At 36.3% G+C, this 20,160-nt stretch overlaps 1 protein-coding gene across 2 annotated transcripts in view; it reads right to left on the reverse strand.

The window, feature by feature from the left end:
* Nucleotides 1–20,160, reverse strand: part of LOC136848644 (uncharacterized) — a 76,119-nt gene that overhangs the window by 49,629 nt on the left and 6,330 nt on the right. Inside the window, exon 2 of one of the 2 annotated variants that reach the window (XM_067121053.1) lies at nucleotide 20,160. This exon is cut by the window's right edge and continues 145 nt beyond it. Coding sequence is in view for 1 of the 2 variants with exons in the window: in XM_067121052.1 (XP_066977153.1) it covers nucleotides 6,586–6,769 (184 nt within the window). In the remaining variant the exon portion in view is untranslated. Of the gene's footprint in view, nucleotides 1–6,585; nucleotides 7,415–20,159 lie in introns of those variants that run through there. The other variant, XM_067121052.1, reaches the window with a different exon arrangement.

Here is a 20,160-nt window from a genome sequence, read left to right on the forward strand (position 1 = left end):
ATAAACTATTGAAAACAAAATAAACCTCGCTAAAAGAATATCGCAGATTCCTTACAAAAGAAAAGTAAAAAATGCGCCGAAGTTTCTTCGGCGCAATCGAGTTTTCTGTACAGCGTATAATCGAGGCCACCGAAAATAGATCTATCTTTCGCTGGTCTCGGTATAATGCTGTATGAGCCGCGGCCCATGAAACTTTAAACACGGCCAAGTGATGGCCTGTCCTATAGCGTTGCCAGACGCACGATTATAGCTAACTTTAACCTTAAATAAAATAAAAACTACTGAGGCTAGAGGGCTGCAATTTGGTATGTTTGATGGCTGTAGGGTGGATGACCAACATATCAATTTCCAGCCCTCTAGCCTCAGTAGTTTTTAAGATCTGAGGGCGGACAGAAAAAGTTTTCTGAATTCTTTTACAGAAAACTAAAAAGGAGAGACATATTCTATCAAGCTTTGCCCGAACGAGACTATAGTCAAGTTAATGTACAGAAAAATGTTAAATTCTCCATTAATAAAGTATAAAAGAGGACACTGTTAAAATAAATTAAATTCTCCACTAAGAAAGTATAAAAGAGGACATCACTGTTAAAATGAAAGAAAAAGATAAAAGTCATGACAATTACAGAGAGAGAGAGAGAGAGAGAGAGAGAGAGAGAGAGAGAGAGAGAGAGAGAGAGAGAGAGAGAGAGACTTTCTCTACTATTCTCGAACGCGTAACTCCATGACCCAGACCTGCGTGAATATATCACAATAAAGCCGACATTACACTGTTACAGCCTTGTTACAGCGTGGTAATGGGCGTAACATGTGGGCTGAGCCAAGGATCCTGTAGTCAGGACATTAAACCACAAAAGGTCGTGGTGTTCCCGTTTTTTAAATTTGATATGATCGTAAGCTTCATACGCAAATGAAGTAAATTTCAAAAGTTCTGGCTGGTAATGGGAAAGTTAACACCTTCTAGAGCCAGCCACTAAAAAGAGAAAAGGCGTGAAAAAAAAGAATGACTATATATATATATATGTATATATATATATATACATATATACTGTAATATATATATATATATATATATATATATATATATATATATATATATATATATATATATGAACTCTCACGCACCTGCAAATATACACACACATGCCTGCATGCATAAGAAAAAGAGTGCGCGCATTCCAGCGGGCATACTTACACACCCACATGCACAACACTATGCCCTCACAAACACCTACATACACACACACACAAACACATATATACATACATATATATATATATATATATATATATATATATATATATATATATATATATATATATATATATATATATATATATATATATATATATATAATTGTGTGACCTCAGTAGTTATTGTACATAAAAAGAGAGAGAGAGAGAGAGAGAGAGAGAGAGAGAGAGAGAGAGAGAGAGAGAGAGAGAGAATGCCATATTCTACGTATGCAAGAGCCTTATGACAACAGAGAACATTATCACGATGAAAAATTCATTCCACTTTTACTTTTGAAATGAAAAAGAGAAACATTTTCTTTCATGTGAATTGTTTGGTGTTTGCGATAAATAAAAAAAAATTATATTTTTCCACACCTCTTGCTCATGAATCCAATTCGTGCTCACTCTGCCTTTGATAATTCACAGCCTCATAATTTCCAATATGTACGGTATGTTATTACGTTGTTTTTCATATTCATGTATAGAGTCTTATCTTGTTATTTTCCTGAGCTTTTATTTATACTTGTATTCTGTTCACAGAAACAATGTCTCTTTGAAATGTTCCTCTACAAGTTAATTTATTTATTCTTATTCCAAGGAATATGCACATATTTTGAGTTATCATAATAAGAATTATCATAAAGTTTAATATTCAAGAAAGACGCTACTCATAGAAGTTTAATATTGCATTTTCCTTACGGTTCACATTTACTATAACGATAACAGCGATACTCAACTCGACGGTAAGAGCCCAAGGCGTAATAGGAATAACAAGTTTTACAAGTGAAAGCCCAGTAGCTAAAATAAAAAAAATAAAGTAAAAAATGCGCCGAAGTGTCTTCCGTGCAATCGAGTTTTCTGTCCAGCGTATAATCAAGGCCACCGAAAATAGGTCTATCTTTCGGTGGTCTCGGTATAATGCTGTATGAGCCGCGGCCCATGAAGCTAACCACGGCCCGGTGGTGGCCTATTCTATATCGTTGCCAGAGGTACGATTATGGCTAACTTTAACCTTAAATGAAATAAAAACTACTGAGGCTGGAGGGCTGCAATTTGGTATGTTTGATAATTGGAGGGTGGATGACCATCATACCAATTTGCAGCCCTCTAGCCTCAGTAGTTTTTAAGATCTGAGGGCGAACAATAAAAAATGCGGACAGTAAAGTGCTGACAGAAAAAGTGCGGACGGACAGACAAAGACGGCACAATAGTTTTCTTTTCAGAAAACTAAAAACTCAGATGAAAACAAGATGGTAATAAGATGGTTACATACAGAAAACTACGAATATGCTAAACTGCTGAGAAGCTGCCCACATCCTGGCAACATGCAAATTGGGGCGTCGATCATCTGAAGCTGAGATGGCGCATTTGGCGCACGGTGGGCGAGAAAGCAGGAATGTGAAGTGAAGAATGAAGAAGAGGAATGTGAAGGACTCGGGAGTCTTCAAGAGGATTTCGCACCACCCCTTGTTTCTTTTATCGTAATTGTCTTTCGTCAGATTTCCCTGAGAGGCTGAGTTCTAATTCGTACAGAGGCTGAGTTCTAGTTCCTACAGAAGCTGAGTTCTAATTCCTACAGAGGCTGAGTTCTAATTCCTACAGAGGCTGAGTTCTAGTTCCTACAGAGGCTGAGTTCTAATTCCTACAGAGGCTGATTTCTAATTCCTACAGAGGCTGAGTTCTAATTCCTATAGAGGCTGAGTTATAATTCGTACAGAGGCTGAGTTCTAGTTCCTACAGAAGCTGAGTTCTAATTCCTACAGAGGCTGAGTTCTAATTCCTACAGAGGCTGAGTTCTAATTCCTATAGAGGCTGAGTTCTAATTCGTACAGAGGCTGAGTTCTAGTTCCTACAGAAGCTGAGTTCTAATTCCTACAGAGGCTGAGTTCTAATTCCTACAGAGGCTGAGTTCTAGTTCCTACAGAGGCTGATTTCTAATTCCTACAGAGGCTGAGTTCTAATTCCTATAGAGGCTGAGTTATAATTCGTACAGAGGTTGAGTTCTAATTCCTACGGAGGCTGAGTTCTAATTCCTACAGAGGTTGAGTTTAATTCCTACAGAGGCTGAGTTCTAATTCCTACAGAGGCTGAGTTCTAATTCCTACAGGGGTTGAGTTTAATTCCTACAGAGTCTGAGTTCTAATTCCTACAGAGGCTGAGTTATAATTCCTACAGAGATTGAGTTATAATTCCTACAGAGGCTGAGTTCTAATTCCTACAGAGGCTGAGTTCTAATTCCTACAGAGGTTGAGTTATAATTCTTACAGAGGCTGAGATATAATCCCGTCAGAGGCTGAGTTCCAATTTCATGCAGAGGTTGAGTTATAATTCCTTCAGAGGTTGAGTTCTAATTCTTACAGAGGCTGAGTTATAATTCCTACAGAGGTTGAGTTCTAACTCCTACAGAGGCTGGGTTCTAATTCCTACAGAGGCTGAGTTCTAATTCCTACAGAGGTTGAGTTCTAATTCCTACAGAGGTAGAGTTCTAATTCCTACAAAGGTTGAGTTCTAATTCCTACAGAGGCTGAGTCCTAATTCCTACAGAGATTGAGTCATAATTACTACAGAGGCTGAGTTCTAATTCCTACAGAGGCTGACTTCTAATTCCTACAGAGGCTGAGTTCTAATTCCTACAGAGATTGAGTTATAATTCCTACAAAGGCTGAGCTCTACTGTAATTCCTACGGAGGCTGAGTTATAATTCTTACAAAGGTTGAGTTCTAATTCCTACGGAGGCTGAGTTCTAATTCCTACGGAGGCTGAGTTATAATTCCTACAGAGGTTGCGTTATAATTCCTACAGAGACTGAGTTCTAATTCCTACAGAGGCTGTGTTCTGATTTCTACAGAGGTTGAGTTCTAATTCCTACAGAGGCTGAGTTCTAATTCCTACAGAGATTGAGTTATAATTCCTACAGAGGCTGAGCTCTACTGTAATTCCTACGGAGGCTGAGTTATAATTCTTACAAAGGTTGAGTTCTAATTGACTGAGTTATAATTCCTACAGAGGCTGAGCTCTACTGTAATTCCTACGGAGGCTGGGTTATAATTCTTACAAAGGTTGAGTTCTAATTCCTACGGAGGCTGAGTTCTAATTCCTACGGAGGCTGAGTTATAATTCCTACAGAGGTTGAGTTATAATTCCTACAGAGGCTGAGTTCTAATTCCTACAGAGGTTGAGTTCTAATTCCTACAGAGGTTGACTTCTAATTCATACAGAGGCTGGGTTCTAATTCCTACAGAGGTTGGGTTCTAATTCTTACAGAGGTTGAGTTATAATTACTACAGAGGCTGAGTTCTAATTCCTACAGAGGCTGAGAAGTATTTTACCTTACAGGAAGTTGAAAGACTATTCTTCCATACACAGAGATTTACTACATTCTTTTTTACAAAGTTAGGACACCCTTTTCGCTTTTGGGGATTTTAAGTGCTATTCTGCTTTCTAGATGTTAAGAACATTTTTACCTTTTGTTTAGGGAGGTTAAGAACTGTTCTACTTTCTAGAGAAGATAAAAACTACTTTTTATTCTCGGATTTTTTACTGGTCTACAGTCTAGAGAGATTCTGGAAGGAGGAAATGCTATTCTTCAGTCTACAGACGCTACTCTACTATATTTTGGAAATAATAGAACACTACGTTCTGAACAGTCTAAACGTTATTCTACATTCTATAGATTAAGAATCATTTTATTAGTCAGAGAGGTCGGACGCTATTTTACTTGTGCTTTTCTGTCTCCCTGTCCCTCTCACTTTCTTTCCATCACAAAAAACGTTTTTGTCGGCCTGTCAGTCTGTCTGCATGTCAGTCTGTGGGCCTGTCTGCCTCACACTCTCCACCACATTTGTGCTTGATGAACCAAAACAAACGCAAGTTATTACAAGGGCGAGTGTTTGTTTGCTCAACTCTTCTTTCTCAAAGGAACGCGAATGGTTTTTTACCTTTATGTGATCTTCTATCAATTCATGAGGCCAACATAAAACAACAAATAATGGAAATTGTTTTGCTTTGGTGGGTTTTCATTGCTATTTTATCATTGCGTATTTCCATTATTCAAAGGTTTGCTCCTCTAGTACCGCATTCAAAGCGAAGGGTGGCCTAACACATACGTACACACACACGCATACACAAACACACACACACATATATGTATGTGTGTAATGTGTAATTTTACTTTCGCGAGTATTAATTTTCCCTTAGAAGAAAAGACCCAAATAATATTACACTTCAAGTTATCTAACCAGTCTCCAGCTCACTACAGTCGACCAACTACCAGTATAAGTCCACCTAAACAATGAATCAGGTACCTGTCAGTTAATTAATTGCAGTTGATAGCTGGAATAGTGGAGAACACACACACACACATATATATTATATATATATATACATACATATACTGTACATATATATCAAATATATATACATAACTTCTATCACCGGAACAACAACGTAACACACAATATAAACAGTACTTGGCAACGAAGAAAATGAAAAAAGTGAAACTACAGTGCGAGACATTTTATTGTATATATATATTACATATACAGTATATAGTATATATATACATATATATATTATATATTATGTATACATACACACACACATATATATATACGTACATACATGTAAACAAACGAACTCTTGTACCAATTCCCTTCGCCAGCGATCATTTCTCACCCTCAAATCACATGTTTTACAACAGTGTTCCTTGCGTCTCTGGCTCGGTTTATATTTCTATATAAATATTTGGGTTGAAGATAGAATCCAGTCCCCCACGTTTTCGAACGTTTTAAGCAAATAGGCAAGGAAAGTAAATTTATGCTCAATATTTCTATGTTTACCATTTTTTTGTGAGGGATTAATCGATATTTTTAGCGGGAATTACTTGTCTGAAAAATGTTGTCTGATGGATAAACAGTGAAATAAAGGCATAATGAAGTGCATGGGAAGAGAGAGATAATTGGTGTGATATTATACCCGTTATTCTTTTGATTATACAATATAGTCGAATGGACGTTTACCTGAATCATGGATTTTAAGATGGTATACAGAAAAAGTATGTACGGATGTATGTACCGTATGTACCGTATTTATGTATGCACAACTTTGTGTTTTGGTTGTGTCAAACAATAATCCTTTACAATGTTAGAAAAACCAAGTATTGACATGATTTTACCTATAATATGTATTTTAGCTTTATGCATAATTTCACATGTGTGGTTATAGCTTTAGCTAATAATGAAAATTATTTGAGATTTACCCCTAAACAAGTAAAAACAAAATGAAATACAAAATTTTAAAAAATTATGTCAAGAGTTCTATTATCCGAATGCAACTGCAATGACACGATCTTACCTGCGTTGCAAACGCTGAGTAAGAAGATGATGACAAATGCGAGTCCTCGCATCTTGGAAGAGTTCACTGCTCTTGTTATTACAGATGGGGCAAGCAGATGGCTTGGTCTTAGCAGCATCTCCTTCGGATAAATGTTCAACGTGTCCTTGCACTTACAATTCCCCAGTGAATCACGAACCACCATGAATTATCTAGTCTTCCACTCGCCTAGTCTACACGTGCTCATTTGGAATGTAGATAGTAATATCGGCTTAGAAAATAGCGTCAACGTCTTCTGGTAGAAACACGCAGTTGTTTCTGAATGTTTTGCTTTTTAAGATCTGTTAAGAAGGACACGTGTGCGTGCGTCACAAAATCACCAGTAGGTAACTCGAGTCTTTCGTCCGAGTTCACGTAAGACATTATCACACCCATTAAACGGGGGCCATGAAAAGTGCCAATCTCTCCACTTTCCAAGTCGAGTCTTCAGTCTTCAACGCAAAGGACCACTGGAAGAAGGGAGGCTGTTGTTTACATTCCAGCTCCTCTAGGGAACACAAAACGTAAGGACCAGCGCGTGTTTTCGAAGGTGGCAAGGCTCGTGTTGACGGGGACGATGAGGGAAATGAAAGCGTAGGCGGGAGACCCTCATCATCCATCCACTGCGCGATGTCCACCAAGGCGAGCAACTGCCAGAGTGCCATGCGGCTCTGCGGGTTGGCACTTGGCACCCCGAGGAGAAGCTCGGTGGAGGAGGAGAAGGAGGAGGAGAAGGAGGAGGAGGAGGAGAAACCCCCTTTGACGCTGAGGTGGCGGTGGTGGTGGCACTGTCTCGAGTCTGTGGTGTCCTGCTCGACCCCACTACCACAATATTCTCTCTCTCTCTCTCTTTCTCGCTCTCTCAGTTATGGCCTGGTCTTACTTCTTCATAGCTACTAATACCCCCCTCTTGTCTCGACCGTATATTTTCTCCCTTCATCCTGTTGCTTTTCGCTCGCCAGCCTCCATCCCGTTGCTTCTTCGACCCACGAAGGTTGGTGCATGTTACCGAATTATTCTCTTAATTTTTTCAATTACTTGTTCCTGGTTTATCTTGTTTTCATTTGAAGTTGTGGTTTCAGTGGACCTGTTTGTATATTTTCAATTGTTTTACTTTGTCAACTTTCACATGAGACCAAGATATCTTCAGCTCACTCTGGCTATCTTTACAGAACATGGCGTAATTCAGATATCTGAATGTTGATCTTCTACACTTCAACCTCTCCTTTTTATTCTTCCCAATCTTTCTTTATCATTCTTTTCTTCCCTCTTTATCCTTCCCCACTCCATGCTCCTCTATCTCCAACCTCCCCCCTCCCATTACCTCCTCCTGGGCCCTCATGTCCCTCCTGAAGGGTTTCAACTTACTCCCGCATGGTGTCCCTCCCTTTCAATTGAGTTGCACACTTGTGTCTCTTAGCCTCTCGTATTGCTACCGTCGACTTTCTCTGTTCTTTTTCACTTGCTGCAAGAAAGCGTGCGTTCGCTTTTCTTGATTAACTAAAACAAAAACAAAAAAATAAAAAATATAAAAATTTCTGTAAAAAAGATTTCTTGCAAATTCCTTGTTAAATTTTTAGTTACCTACAATTCACTTCGCCTCTTCATTACTTAGACAATGGCTATTATTCGTTATCCTTTCTTGAAAGAAATATTACTCCATGTTTCTTAATTAAGGACACTTCTGTCCAATCGAGAACTTTACGAGTTAGGTCTGGGTAGTGGTCAAACAGCGGGGGGTCGTCTGCCCTTGGGTAGAAGGGGCAGATGAACCTCTCTTAATTAGTAACTCTTGTGTTGCCTTTGCATGACGGGGTTCTGAACTCATTCATACTTTCAATGTATATCAATTGAATAAAAACCTAATGGAGTGATGTTCTATAATAGTAGAATTGAGAAGCTGTTTCTGTCACTGAATTGACATTCTTCATTCCATTGTGTGAAGAACTAAATCTCTTTTCTCTTAATATAATATTATATGAAAGACTGCTGTATAAGGAAAGGCCAGAGAAAGTACTGTGTTCAGACTTTATTTACTTCAAAACTAAGACCGTGTATGCGCATTTTTAAATACATATTTTTTCAGTTTTATATCTTTCAATGTTACTAGGTTCCATTCTGACTATTGTATTGACATGAAAATGGCAGAAGAGTTGCATTTAACATACCATTGTTGTTCTACCATACTATTTGAATAATCGGTTAATAACTGAGCCGAAAAAGCATTAACGAGAATTTGTATTTAATCAAATAGAAGACATAGCAGTAGTAATAGCAACAGTAATAGCAGTGAAATGAGGTGGAAATGATTGTCAAAGTTACAATAGTAATAACAAAAATGAAAGATAAAAGATGAAAGAAGGTTTCAAACTCTCTCTCTCTCTCTCTCCCTGATCTTTAATCCCAAGACATCTACCTTTCTTCGAAGACCTTAAATTCTGGATGTGATATGAGATTAAGTAGCATAAGAGATTTAACTCCTCTTGGTGAAACCCATATAATTTCAGATTTGCAATCAGTGCTACTGTCTTAAGTTCTCACTGAAAATCCTAACATACACTTTCTAAGGAACATTTCTCACAACCGACTCTGCCATTATTGCAATTTTATAATAAATCCATAATTGAAATAATTATGACGACTCCACAAAAATCTTTCACACATCCAGACATTCCTGATAAAGAGTCAAATGTACAGTTACATTTTCACTCTAGGTTTACACTCAGTGAGATTAAATTGGGGGTGATAAATAATGTTGATGCATTTTTAAAGCGTTTTTGCACGACACATGCACCAAGACCAACAGCAGACTCTGGCGTGCACATGACTAAGAATGAAATCCAACATGATGATACATTTATTTTTGACGACCGCGGGAAATTATAAGCTGAGATTACATTAATTTTAGACGCGGTGACCAGATGTATTTATAGCGGGCCAGACAATGTTTGCATTTCTAGAGTTGGTCTTTATTACTCTTATTGAATACAAGTCATAAGGATGATGACTCCGGTGGAGAGTGTCTGAAGACCACCACAAACTCTAACTCTTGGTTACTTTATTCTGGACGTGATGTCACTAGAAAATGTGTTTGCATTTGTTACAACAAACTTGTTTTTCATCTCAGGCAACATTTACATTGACATATTTCAGGAAAAGTGGTTCTGGCCAATGAGGACAGTTATTATATCTGGCGAGTAAGGCTTCCATTAATATAATTATGAGATAGTGCAACCTGACGAGAAGGTTATAATTCACACTCTCTGTAAAGACTATAAGATTAGAACGAGAAACGTTGAAGGAAGACGAACAATACTGAAAAAGAAACTTTAAAGAAAAGGAAAAACTCTATGATTTTAATTGGGCAATAACAAGCGTGATTTACTGACAGGAAAGGAATTATTAGGAATGAAAGAACTTTGTAAAACAAAAAAAGGCAGAATGCAATTAATGTGACTATGCAGTGATCAAATTAATCCGATTATATGAATAAATTACCGTGAAATCATGGCAGTTCGCTTCTATTTATAGCCGTTGGATATCATAGACTTTTTTTTTTATCACGACCTCAACAAATTAGGGTATGAAGTACAAACTGACATTATAAACAAACCAACCAGACAATATAACTCACAGTTACTATTAGCACTCATCCTGTTTACACAAACACATTTACACCCTTCAACGTGACGCACAGGACTCGGCGCGTATATTCTCAACTGCTTAAATTTGCGATAAAATGGTTTACGGTTCTGCCACATTACCTCTTTAAATTACATCGCTTTATTTGAGTTGAATCTTAAGCTTCAGCAGGAAGCTGCGGTCACATAGTATGCCATGAAGTACTCGGTATAGCTGTACAAACATTAATTATGCTGAACATGGCGAGCGGTGCTGCTTTGAATGGGGTAGACATGTAATTATTCTAATTTATGTATTCGTTAACACGTATACATATGCGTATAACATCAAAGGCACGTCGGACAAAATATGTGCGAATATACATGTCACACTAAAACCGCATTGCCAGGCATGTATGGATAATGGGGACAATACACATGGCTACACACCTCACAGAATTGCTGACTGGTCATAACAGTTTTATTGTAATACAGGTCAGATTTAATTCTCTATATTTGACAAAAAGTTATTGCTACCTCTAAGACAAACAAGAAAATGAACTTCCTAATTAGTTTTTTAGGGGCCTCAAATCGTCTTCACTATGCACTACCAAATTAAAAATCGTCAAAGTTATATCAGGGCCTAGCATAAAGCCCAGCTGAACAATCTCACTACATATGGCTTCACTCCCTTCTGTAAAAACATTTCAAGATCCTTATCAGACCGGCTTGTTTCTGCTGTAGCTGTAGGTATTACATCTTTTCCATTTTCTGTTTCTGATGGAGTTCCTCAGGAATTTGTTGTCACCCTCAGCGTTTCATTCTGTCCACCAGTTATCTTCTAAAACAAACAGGCCTTCCTAATCAATTAGGTATATTCAGCGTCTCAGACCATGCTATCTGTAATGCCAAATTTGTGAAGAGAATAAGTTAACCAATCCCACCAATTCATACGCACTAAATCACTTTCCTTCTCTTCTCAGACCTCCTCGATAGCTCTTTCTCAATCTCAAATAACGTTTGTGATGCTCAGGTGCACACACCGGTAATCTGAGTAAGTACATGAAACCTGTACATTGCAGTTCTGTCAAGACAGGTTTCCTTCCTATCCTTTTATCTAATGTTCTTTTGGCCTTGTAGAAAAAAGCATGTCCTGTTAATCTGACTGCTTCTCTACCTAAGAGGGTCAATATCTTCTGCAAGCGCAACACTGACTTCAATGAACATCTCTCGATCTACGCAAGACTGGTTTCCCCTAATATGGAACCTTGGTCCCATGGATGACGAGGCTCTTAAATCAAGACCCTTCTCATTAGAACTGACTCATAAGTTTTCTGTCCAATGACTCTGCTTGCTCTTGCTTCCAACTTAGATTCACTTCCTTTCTTTCGTAAGGTCGCCGGTCTCTGTTTAATCTGTGGATATCAATTTGAACTTTGCAGATGCAGTATAGAAGCCACAGAACCGGGAGATCACTCTCTTGATCGGTAATTTTTACCGTTTATTTAAGGGACATGAAACTATCTTCTGCTTCCTAAATCAAGAAGGTAAAACCTTTTACACTCATCTCTCAAAGTGACTGAGATTGATTTGGGCAATCTTGTACTGTTTGTTGTAAGTTCATGAATCATCTGAGACAATTGTCCAAATAGAGCGTCTCTTCAACTTTTTCCTGCCATTTTTGTAGGAACTGAGCTACATGCTTCCTGCTACCATGTGTATTTTCATGTTATCGTGCCTTTGCATTTATGTAACTCATTAATGGTATTTTAATACAATGTCTTGACAGCGCCTTTGGGTAAAGGATTACTTTTCACTTATCCAAAAATAACCCGAGATCTTTTTCGAAGAATAACTCCGCCCCTTCATTTACCACTAATGTACAACAGACATTCTTGTGGTTTTTGTATTATATTCAAGTGGTCATAAATTTCATGCTGTGCCGTACCATAGTGTTTATGCAACGCTTCCGGAAATGCCTTGCAAAGAAATGTGAAAAAAGAACTCCAACGAAAAAAAAAATGATTTCATGCTCCAATGAAAAGCGTATATATATATATATATATATATATATATATATATATATATATATATATATATATATATATATATATATATATATATATATATATGTGTGTGTGTGTGTGTGTGTGTGTGTGTGTGTGTGTTAGATAAAGCATTAGTGTAAATTTACATGCATGTGTAATACTTTTTTTTTTTTTGCATGCATGCATACGCGCATAGATAACTCGGATAGTTTCTGTGAGCTTCGCAAGAGCATATAAGCCTCATTTGAAATAATGTGGTAATTGCGCGTTCAATAGCTTCTAACCACTGACGGGTCTATTACTTGCACTTTCCGTGCTCCTTTTAATTCTTCGGCACCCCAGTTTCATAACTCTTAGCGTTACATATATTTGTATCTCCTACGAAACCCTCTCCCACCTTTTGCTGTAAACTACAAAACCCACATGTAAAACTGTTACCACATCACTTTTTACTTTTTTTCTGCCGATATCTAAAATTCGTCAGCTGTTACATAAGGAAATAAACTACGGGAATAGGCGACATATCACGGCGTTTTCACTTAATATATTTGCAGAAAACATGTAAGGGTCTTTTACTTGACTTCAAGAGGGTTAGAGGAATGTCACAGCCTTTTATCTTTTATAGTTAAGTGTCAAACTACTTTCATTCAAAATGAGTTAGTCTTTAACTGGGTCCCTAAAAACGCTTTTATATACATAACTTATAGTTACACATAAAAAGGGCTCTAACCCTTTTTATTCATCAAAGCATGCTGACATTTTCGTACGGAGTATTTCAGTTGATCCATTTTTATACACGTATCTTTTTAAACTTTGAAACTTCATTAACGGATCGTATTTTACCTTTACGACAGTCTGCCTAAAGTTTTAAAGGACATAACACTCTATCTCGTCCTGAATTTGGAAGATGACGCAACAACATTCTTTTAACCGATAAACATCGACGTGTAAGCATGCTCATAAACCATAGGGTTCGTACTTTTTTTTTTCAAAGACTTCGACGCAATCATTTCTACTTCGCTGTGACTTACTACTTCATCGTGTATTAGTACAAGGCTGTTTTTGCTGATGATGATCATAGCATTTTTAATACAGGTAAGATATTCTTCGGCACGACTCATCTTTCGTGTTGGGGTCTTTCAGCATTATTCGTAAATGTCTGTTGATCTTTTAAAATGATCTCAACATATTCAAAAAGAGCATCATGAAGAGATGCAATGTCATGTAATCGAATAAAACATGAACAAAAAATCCTGGAATAGTTTTCATTGACGTATTCTTACAAGGGATAATTAATTTATTCAAAGATACAGCAGCAATAAGTAAATATTTTTGAATACTCATGTACAGTTTTTCATGAACAGTTTTAACAATAAGGCAGCTCGAAAACCTTCCTCTGAAAATCAAGTCATTGCCTTACACTAGTCAAATAAGAGCGTCTGGTTTTATTCCTTATAAAGTCTAACAGACAAATATAAAGCTGTCATTTACTTGATTCAAACTGAAGGTACCATAAGATACTTATCATGAAAGATATACATCTGACAAGTGTCTGAATAAACCTTAAAATTTGAAAGCTCACGTGGTTATTTTTTTACTAATGTTATGGTTTCTGTCTTAAAATGACACAATAACATATATCCTCAAGATACTACAATCTAATGGCGATTTTAAGCGCCTGCCCGGACGAGAACAGCAATCGAACGCTATTGAGGACATTTATTAATTCCTCACTATCAAAAACTCCACGCTGGATATATTATTTGAACTGAATTGAACTGAATATAGAATTTAGGCTAAAGACAAAGCACTGGGACCTATGAGGTCATTCAGCGCTGAAACGAAAATTGACAATAAAAAATTCGAAAGGTGTAACAGGAAGAAAACCTCGCAGTTGCACTATGAACTAATCGTTAGGGGAAGGTGGAAAGTAAGATGTAAGAAAGAGAATACGGAAGGAGGTACAGTAAAAGGAACGAAAAGGGCTGCAGCTAGGGGCCGACGGCACGCTGCAAAGAACCTGAAGTAACGCCTAGAGTGCACCTGCATGAGGTGCACTGACGGCACTACCCCCCTACGGAGAATATATTATTGTGACTTGGCAAGGACTTCATATTTATCAGAAGGCTGATCCATATTTCTATCGTGATTTACCACTGACATCATGGCGTACTTTTTCATAATTCTTTGTTCACGCCATTATTTTGCTTAACTATGCGATCAGTTTTTATATGGAACGGCAACAACTATACAAAGACGAGAAGAAAATGATAATGTAAGTATTCATTACAAAAATAGTAATCATTATCATTATCACCTCTGAGGATTAGCAAGTAACCACTGCCTCCTCCAGTGAACTTAGACTGAGGAATTGCTGATATTTGTTTGTTTATTTCTTTAAGTTGTCAGTCTCCGTGTTTGCCTGTCTGTTCAAAAGAGATCCACATATGCTGAAATGCATACATAGAAAACAGCCTGTTTACGTAAACCCCTCATTTCCCTTTTTTAGACTGTTTGATACGGAAATGTCTTTGTGACGATACGAAACTAAACACCATGACTGGACGGAAAGCGCTGCTACAAGTCACGAAGTATAAAACAAAGACTTAACCAGCCGAGGAATGCTGAAGTTACGACTGGTAAAGTTACAACGATGAGACATAATCCCGCCGTTAAGCTACTCCTTGACATAGAGTGTTTATGTATATTGTGGCTGGATACATCAGTGACGTGCTTTTAATAAATGAAATTGAATATGGTGCGAGGAAGACGTTCGATACTTTTCAGGATGAACTACGTTTTAATTTTATGCACACTCTTAAACTTTTAAACACACAAATACACACACACACACATATATATATATGTGTGTGTATGTATTATATGTATATATACTGTATGTGCATATGTATGACACATATATTATATTCTCAAAAGCTGAGAAAACTACATGTACGAGACAGACGTGCATGAAGAGAGAGAGAGAGAGAGAGAGAGAGAGAGAGACAGAGAGAGAGAGAAATGGGAAGAAACTGAAGTAAAAGAGAATCAATACTAGAAACATCTTTATTAATTCTTGTTTACTCATTTGTACTTCCTATTCTAATAAAATAACAAATCTGCTGTTGGCACTCCTCTCTCTCTCTATAAAAAAAGAAAAAACTCGTCTCATGAAGCGAGAGTTTACAGCAGCAGGCTCTTATGACACTCGAATAAAAAAAATTAAAAAACATGACAGCGCAGCCTCCATTAAAAGTGCAACGATATGGCGTCAAAATGAACTCGAGGTTCATTAGGTGTAATCTCCCCGCTTTCTCACGCGAAATGAAGAGGAAGAAGAAAAAAAAACAGAGCGAAAACTCGATCCCTCTCGCTCGGGTTACATGGATGCGAACTCGACATGGGATAAGAGATTCTTGCGCGTTACTAGAGATTAATCTGGGCCATTTGACATGCAATGGCATGTGTATTTCCAAGCTCGGTACTTGTAGTTTGGTTTACTTCAAAGGAAAAAAAACGGAAAAAACGGAGGGTGATTATTCTCGGATCTTAAATAAGCTATGATTTCCACTGCTTTATGAACGGAGCCTGTAACATTTCAGTACAAAATATATCGGTCTTGAACAGAAAATTAAAGTTAAAATAAAACTGATTGAAATATGAAGGAATTCAATCCACCTATCCCAATCGCTTTCATGAACAGAAGGGATTATGATAGGGAAACTGTCACTGACTCCGAAACTCTGTTATAGAAGCCCATCCTCAAATAACAGAATGCCTCTTCAAGAGAAAGATTATGAGCTTCTTAGCAAAACCAGTTTACAAAATAGAAGCACCTGAATGAAGGGTGGAAAGGCCTACAAAATCCTTTACACTTTGGAAAGCAGGCCTCGGTTTGCAGATGGTTTCATTTGAGTTGATTTTTAGCTTGTTAGGTCTCACGCACAAAATATGAGAACTGATGTTATCTTCATAAACAATAACATAAAATATGAGAAATTAAGAAATGGCAACTCAAGGGGGTGTGTCACACGATCGAGCGTTCTGCATGTGCCAAACGTTGCAACAGTCACGATTCGTGACAAAATTTAAGGTGATCCATATTTCTGACGTTTGACACGTCACCTTACCGAAGATGCATGCATTGAATTATGTACCAAAACAGAGAAATACTGGCTGCTTTACGCAATGTGACGGCAAGATGCCAAAACATTTCCTACTGCATAACGTCTTTTAAAATGTATATACAAAGTATACGGCACACTGCGGACAAATTATCACTTCCATAAAGGAGAGTTGGGTCAACAATACTCTCATATAGTCCAACTTTTTATAACTATCGAAACTCTCGCTGTTCTATAACCTTGGCAGAGCTGTTACTATTTCCCTTTCCTCGCCCAAACCACCATCCACTTTCACATTCGTTCTGTTTTCATTGGTAAATTTAAAAAAAAAAATTCTTTCCATACATCGTGACTTTCGTTACTTCATCTTGGATCACATTTACCGGGTAACTTTATCCTTGCTAGCGCAAACAGCACTATTATTGATCTTATACAGCGCTTATGCTACATTTAAATATAAGAAATACAGACTAATTAATAAAAAAAACAGCATCATCACTTAATAGTTACCTAATAATGGAAAAAAGGCTCAAATGAAATTAAACGATAGTTGAGTGACACAGCTTCAATTTACACTATGTACGACCTTGGCACATATATTTTTCATTATCGAGGTAGTAAACATATAATTTTCCAGGTAATATTTAGTACGGGAAATGTTAAAAAAAAGTCGGGGCTAACCGACAGGGAGGAGAAGAGCAATTAGTTTACCAATATTAATAAATAATAACTGCGTACCGAATTATTAATAAATATATTAGCATAAGTAGACATACATACATACATACATACATACATACATACATACATACATACATACATACATACATACATACATACATTTATAACTATATATATATATATATATATATATATATATATATATATATATATAAATATATATATATATATATATATATATATATATATATATATATATATATATATATATATTCAAGTGTACTAGTTTTAAGCAATCCTTCAACGCATTCATTTTCTTGATTTTGGAATGCCCTGTCTTTCATTGTATTTCCTGAAAAATTCATACAGATATATACAATATATATATATATATATATATATATATATATATATATATATATATATATATATATATATATATATATATATATATATATATATACTATATATATATATATATACTGATATATATAAAATATATATACACATATATATATAAATGTATGTATATATATATATATATATATATATATATATATATATATATATAAATATATATATATATGTATATATATGCTAACATCTGAGAAGAGAAGTCCTTTAAGACAAACCTTTCTTGTAGCAACAGAACTCGATTCCCCCCAAATAACCACCGGACTTTAAATATTGTAAGACTATTCAGCAATGAAACGGAAAATGCATAATTCTACAGTAACTACATTTAGAAAAATGTGCAAGCAATTTTAAATTGCACGAAACCCAAAACTTAATTAATATCCGCTTTATCCCATGTAGTAAGCAATAAGCAAAATGCTTAGACTATTCTACACTTCTGAGGTTTTTGAAAATCCATTCTTACTGTATATCAAGAACACTAAATATAGCTCCAAACGCTTACTGTATTCAATTCTAGAATTCTGTCAGCTTATCATTCAAACGTTACAGCAATGACAACTTACTATAGGAAGAACCTAGGTCTAAATATTGTACCTGATCTTTATACGAAGAACCTACTGTAGGTCTACATATTGTACCTGATCTTTATACGAAGAACCTAGGTCTACAGTAGAAACTGTACCTGATCTTTATACGAAGAACCTAGGCCTAGAAATTGTACCTGATCTTTATACAAAGAACCTAAGTCTAGAAACTGTACCTGATCTTTATAAGAAGAACCTAAGTCTAGAAACTGTACCTGATCTTTATAAGCAGAACCTAGGTCTTGACACTGTACCTACTCGGTATACGAAAAACCTAGGTCTAGATGTTGCACCTGATCTTTATACGACGAACCTAGGTCTACACATTGTACCTGATCTTTATACAACGATCCAAGGTCGAGATGCTGTACCTGATCTTTATACGAAGAACCTAGGTCTAGACATTGTACCTGATCTTTATATGAAGAACCTATAGGTCTACATATTGTACCTGATCTTTATACGACGAACCTAGGTCTAGACATTGTATCTAGTCTTTATACGAAGAACCCAGGTCTAGACATTGTACCTGAGCTTTATACGAAGAACCTATAGTCTACATATTGTACCTGATCTTTATACAAAGAACATAGGTCTAGACATTGTACCTGATCTTTATAAGAAGAACCTATATGTCTACATATTGTATCTGATCTTCATACGACGAACCTAGGTCTACACATTGTACCTGATCTTTATACGAAGAACCTATGTCTACACATTGTTCCAGATCTTTATACGAAGAACCTATAGGTCTACATATTGTACCTGATCTTTATGTGTTGAACCTAGGTCTAGACATTGTACCTGATCTTTATACGAAGAACCCATAGGTCTACATACTGTACCTGATCTTTATACGACGAACCTAGGTCTAGACATTGTACCTGATCTTTATACTAAGAACCTAGTCTAGACACTGTACCAGATCACATTGTACCCGATCTTTATACTAAGAACCTAGGTCTAGACACTGTACCAGATCTTTATACGAAGAACCTATAGGTCTACATATTGTACCTGCTCTTTATACGACGAAACTAGGTCTAGACATTGTACCAGATCTTTATAATAAGAACTTAGGTCTAGACATTGTACCTAACCTTCATACGAAGCCCGCAGAAACTCACTGGTCCACGTTCGTGTCCTCTCGTGACCGAGAGAATGACGGTAAATCAATACTTAGTTCACGTAAGCTACCAATTTTCGTAATTGGTTGGTAATTGAATTACCTTTCATTTATTTTCAACTGGTAGCGCATAAGCAAGGCTCTATCCCGTCACGAGGCCCACCAATTTAAACATCTGCGTATGGATATCATTTTCAGCTAGGGTTATCAAAAGAGCATAGGGTGGCCTACCACGCCCTTCGAAGAAGAAAACAGCTTATGGTGCGATATATATATATATATATATATATATATATATATATATATATATATATATATATATATATATATATATAGATAGAGAGAGAGAGAGAGAGAGAGAGAGAGAGAGAGAGAGAGAGAGAGAGAGAGAGGAAATCTGTGTTTCTGATAAGAGGCCAAAGTGAATGGAAGTGTGACTTAAACAGTTCACATGAGAACTTTTCGTAACAGAAGTGGTGGCGGAGGAAATATTAAGAATTAGAATTACTACATTTGAAAAAAAGTTAATCTGTATACAGTAATAAACCGGTACGAACCGTTTGAAAAGAAAAAAAAAACATAAAAACAAACCTAACCCTTTCCATTGCTACAGTGGCATGTCATTATAGTTCTTTATCGAATAATATGAATTTACCTTCATCATCTGATATTCTTGTTTATATATATGTGTGTATATATATATATATATATATATATATATATATATATATATATATATATATATATATATATATATATATATATATATATATATATATATATATATATATATATATTTTTTCCTAATCTAACATTCTTTGAGGTTTCTATAATTAAGTGAAAGGAAGCAAAAAAAATAAAATAAAAACAGAAAAAAGTAAAATTAATGCCTAAAATGATAGTACGACAGACTTTCATTTAAATGATAAACATAGCAAAGTAACGGTAAATACC

This window comes from Macrobrachium rosenbergii, chromosome 19, assembly GCF_040412425.1.
Source record: "Macrobrachium rosenbergii isolate ZJJX-2024 chromosome 19, ASM4041242v1, whole genome shotgun sequence".
NCBI classification, from domain to species: Eukaryota; Metazoa; Arthropoda; class Malacostraca; order Decapoda; family Palaemonidae; genus Macrobrachium; species Macrobrachium rosenbergii.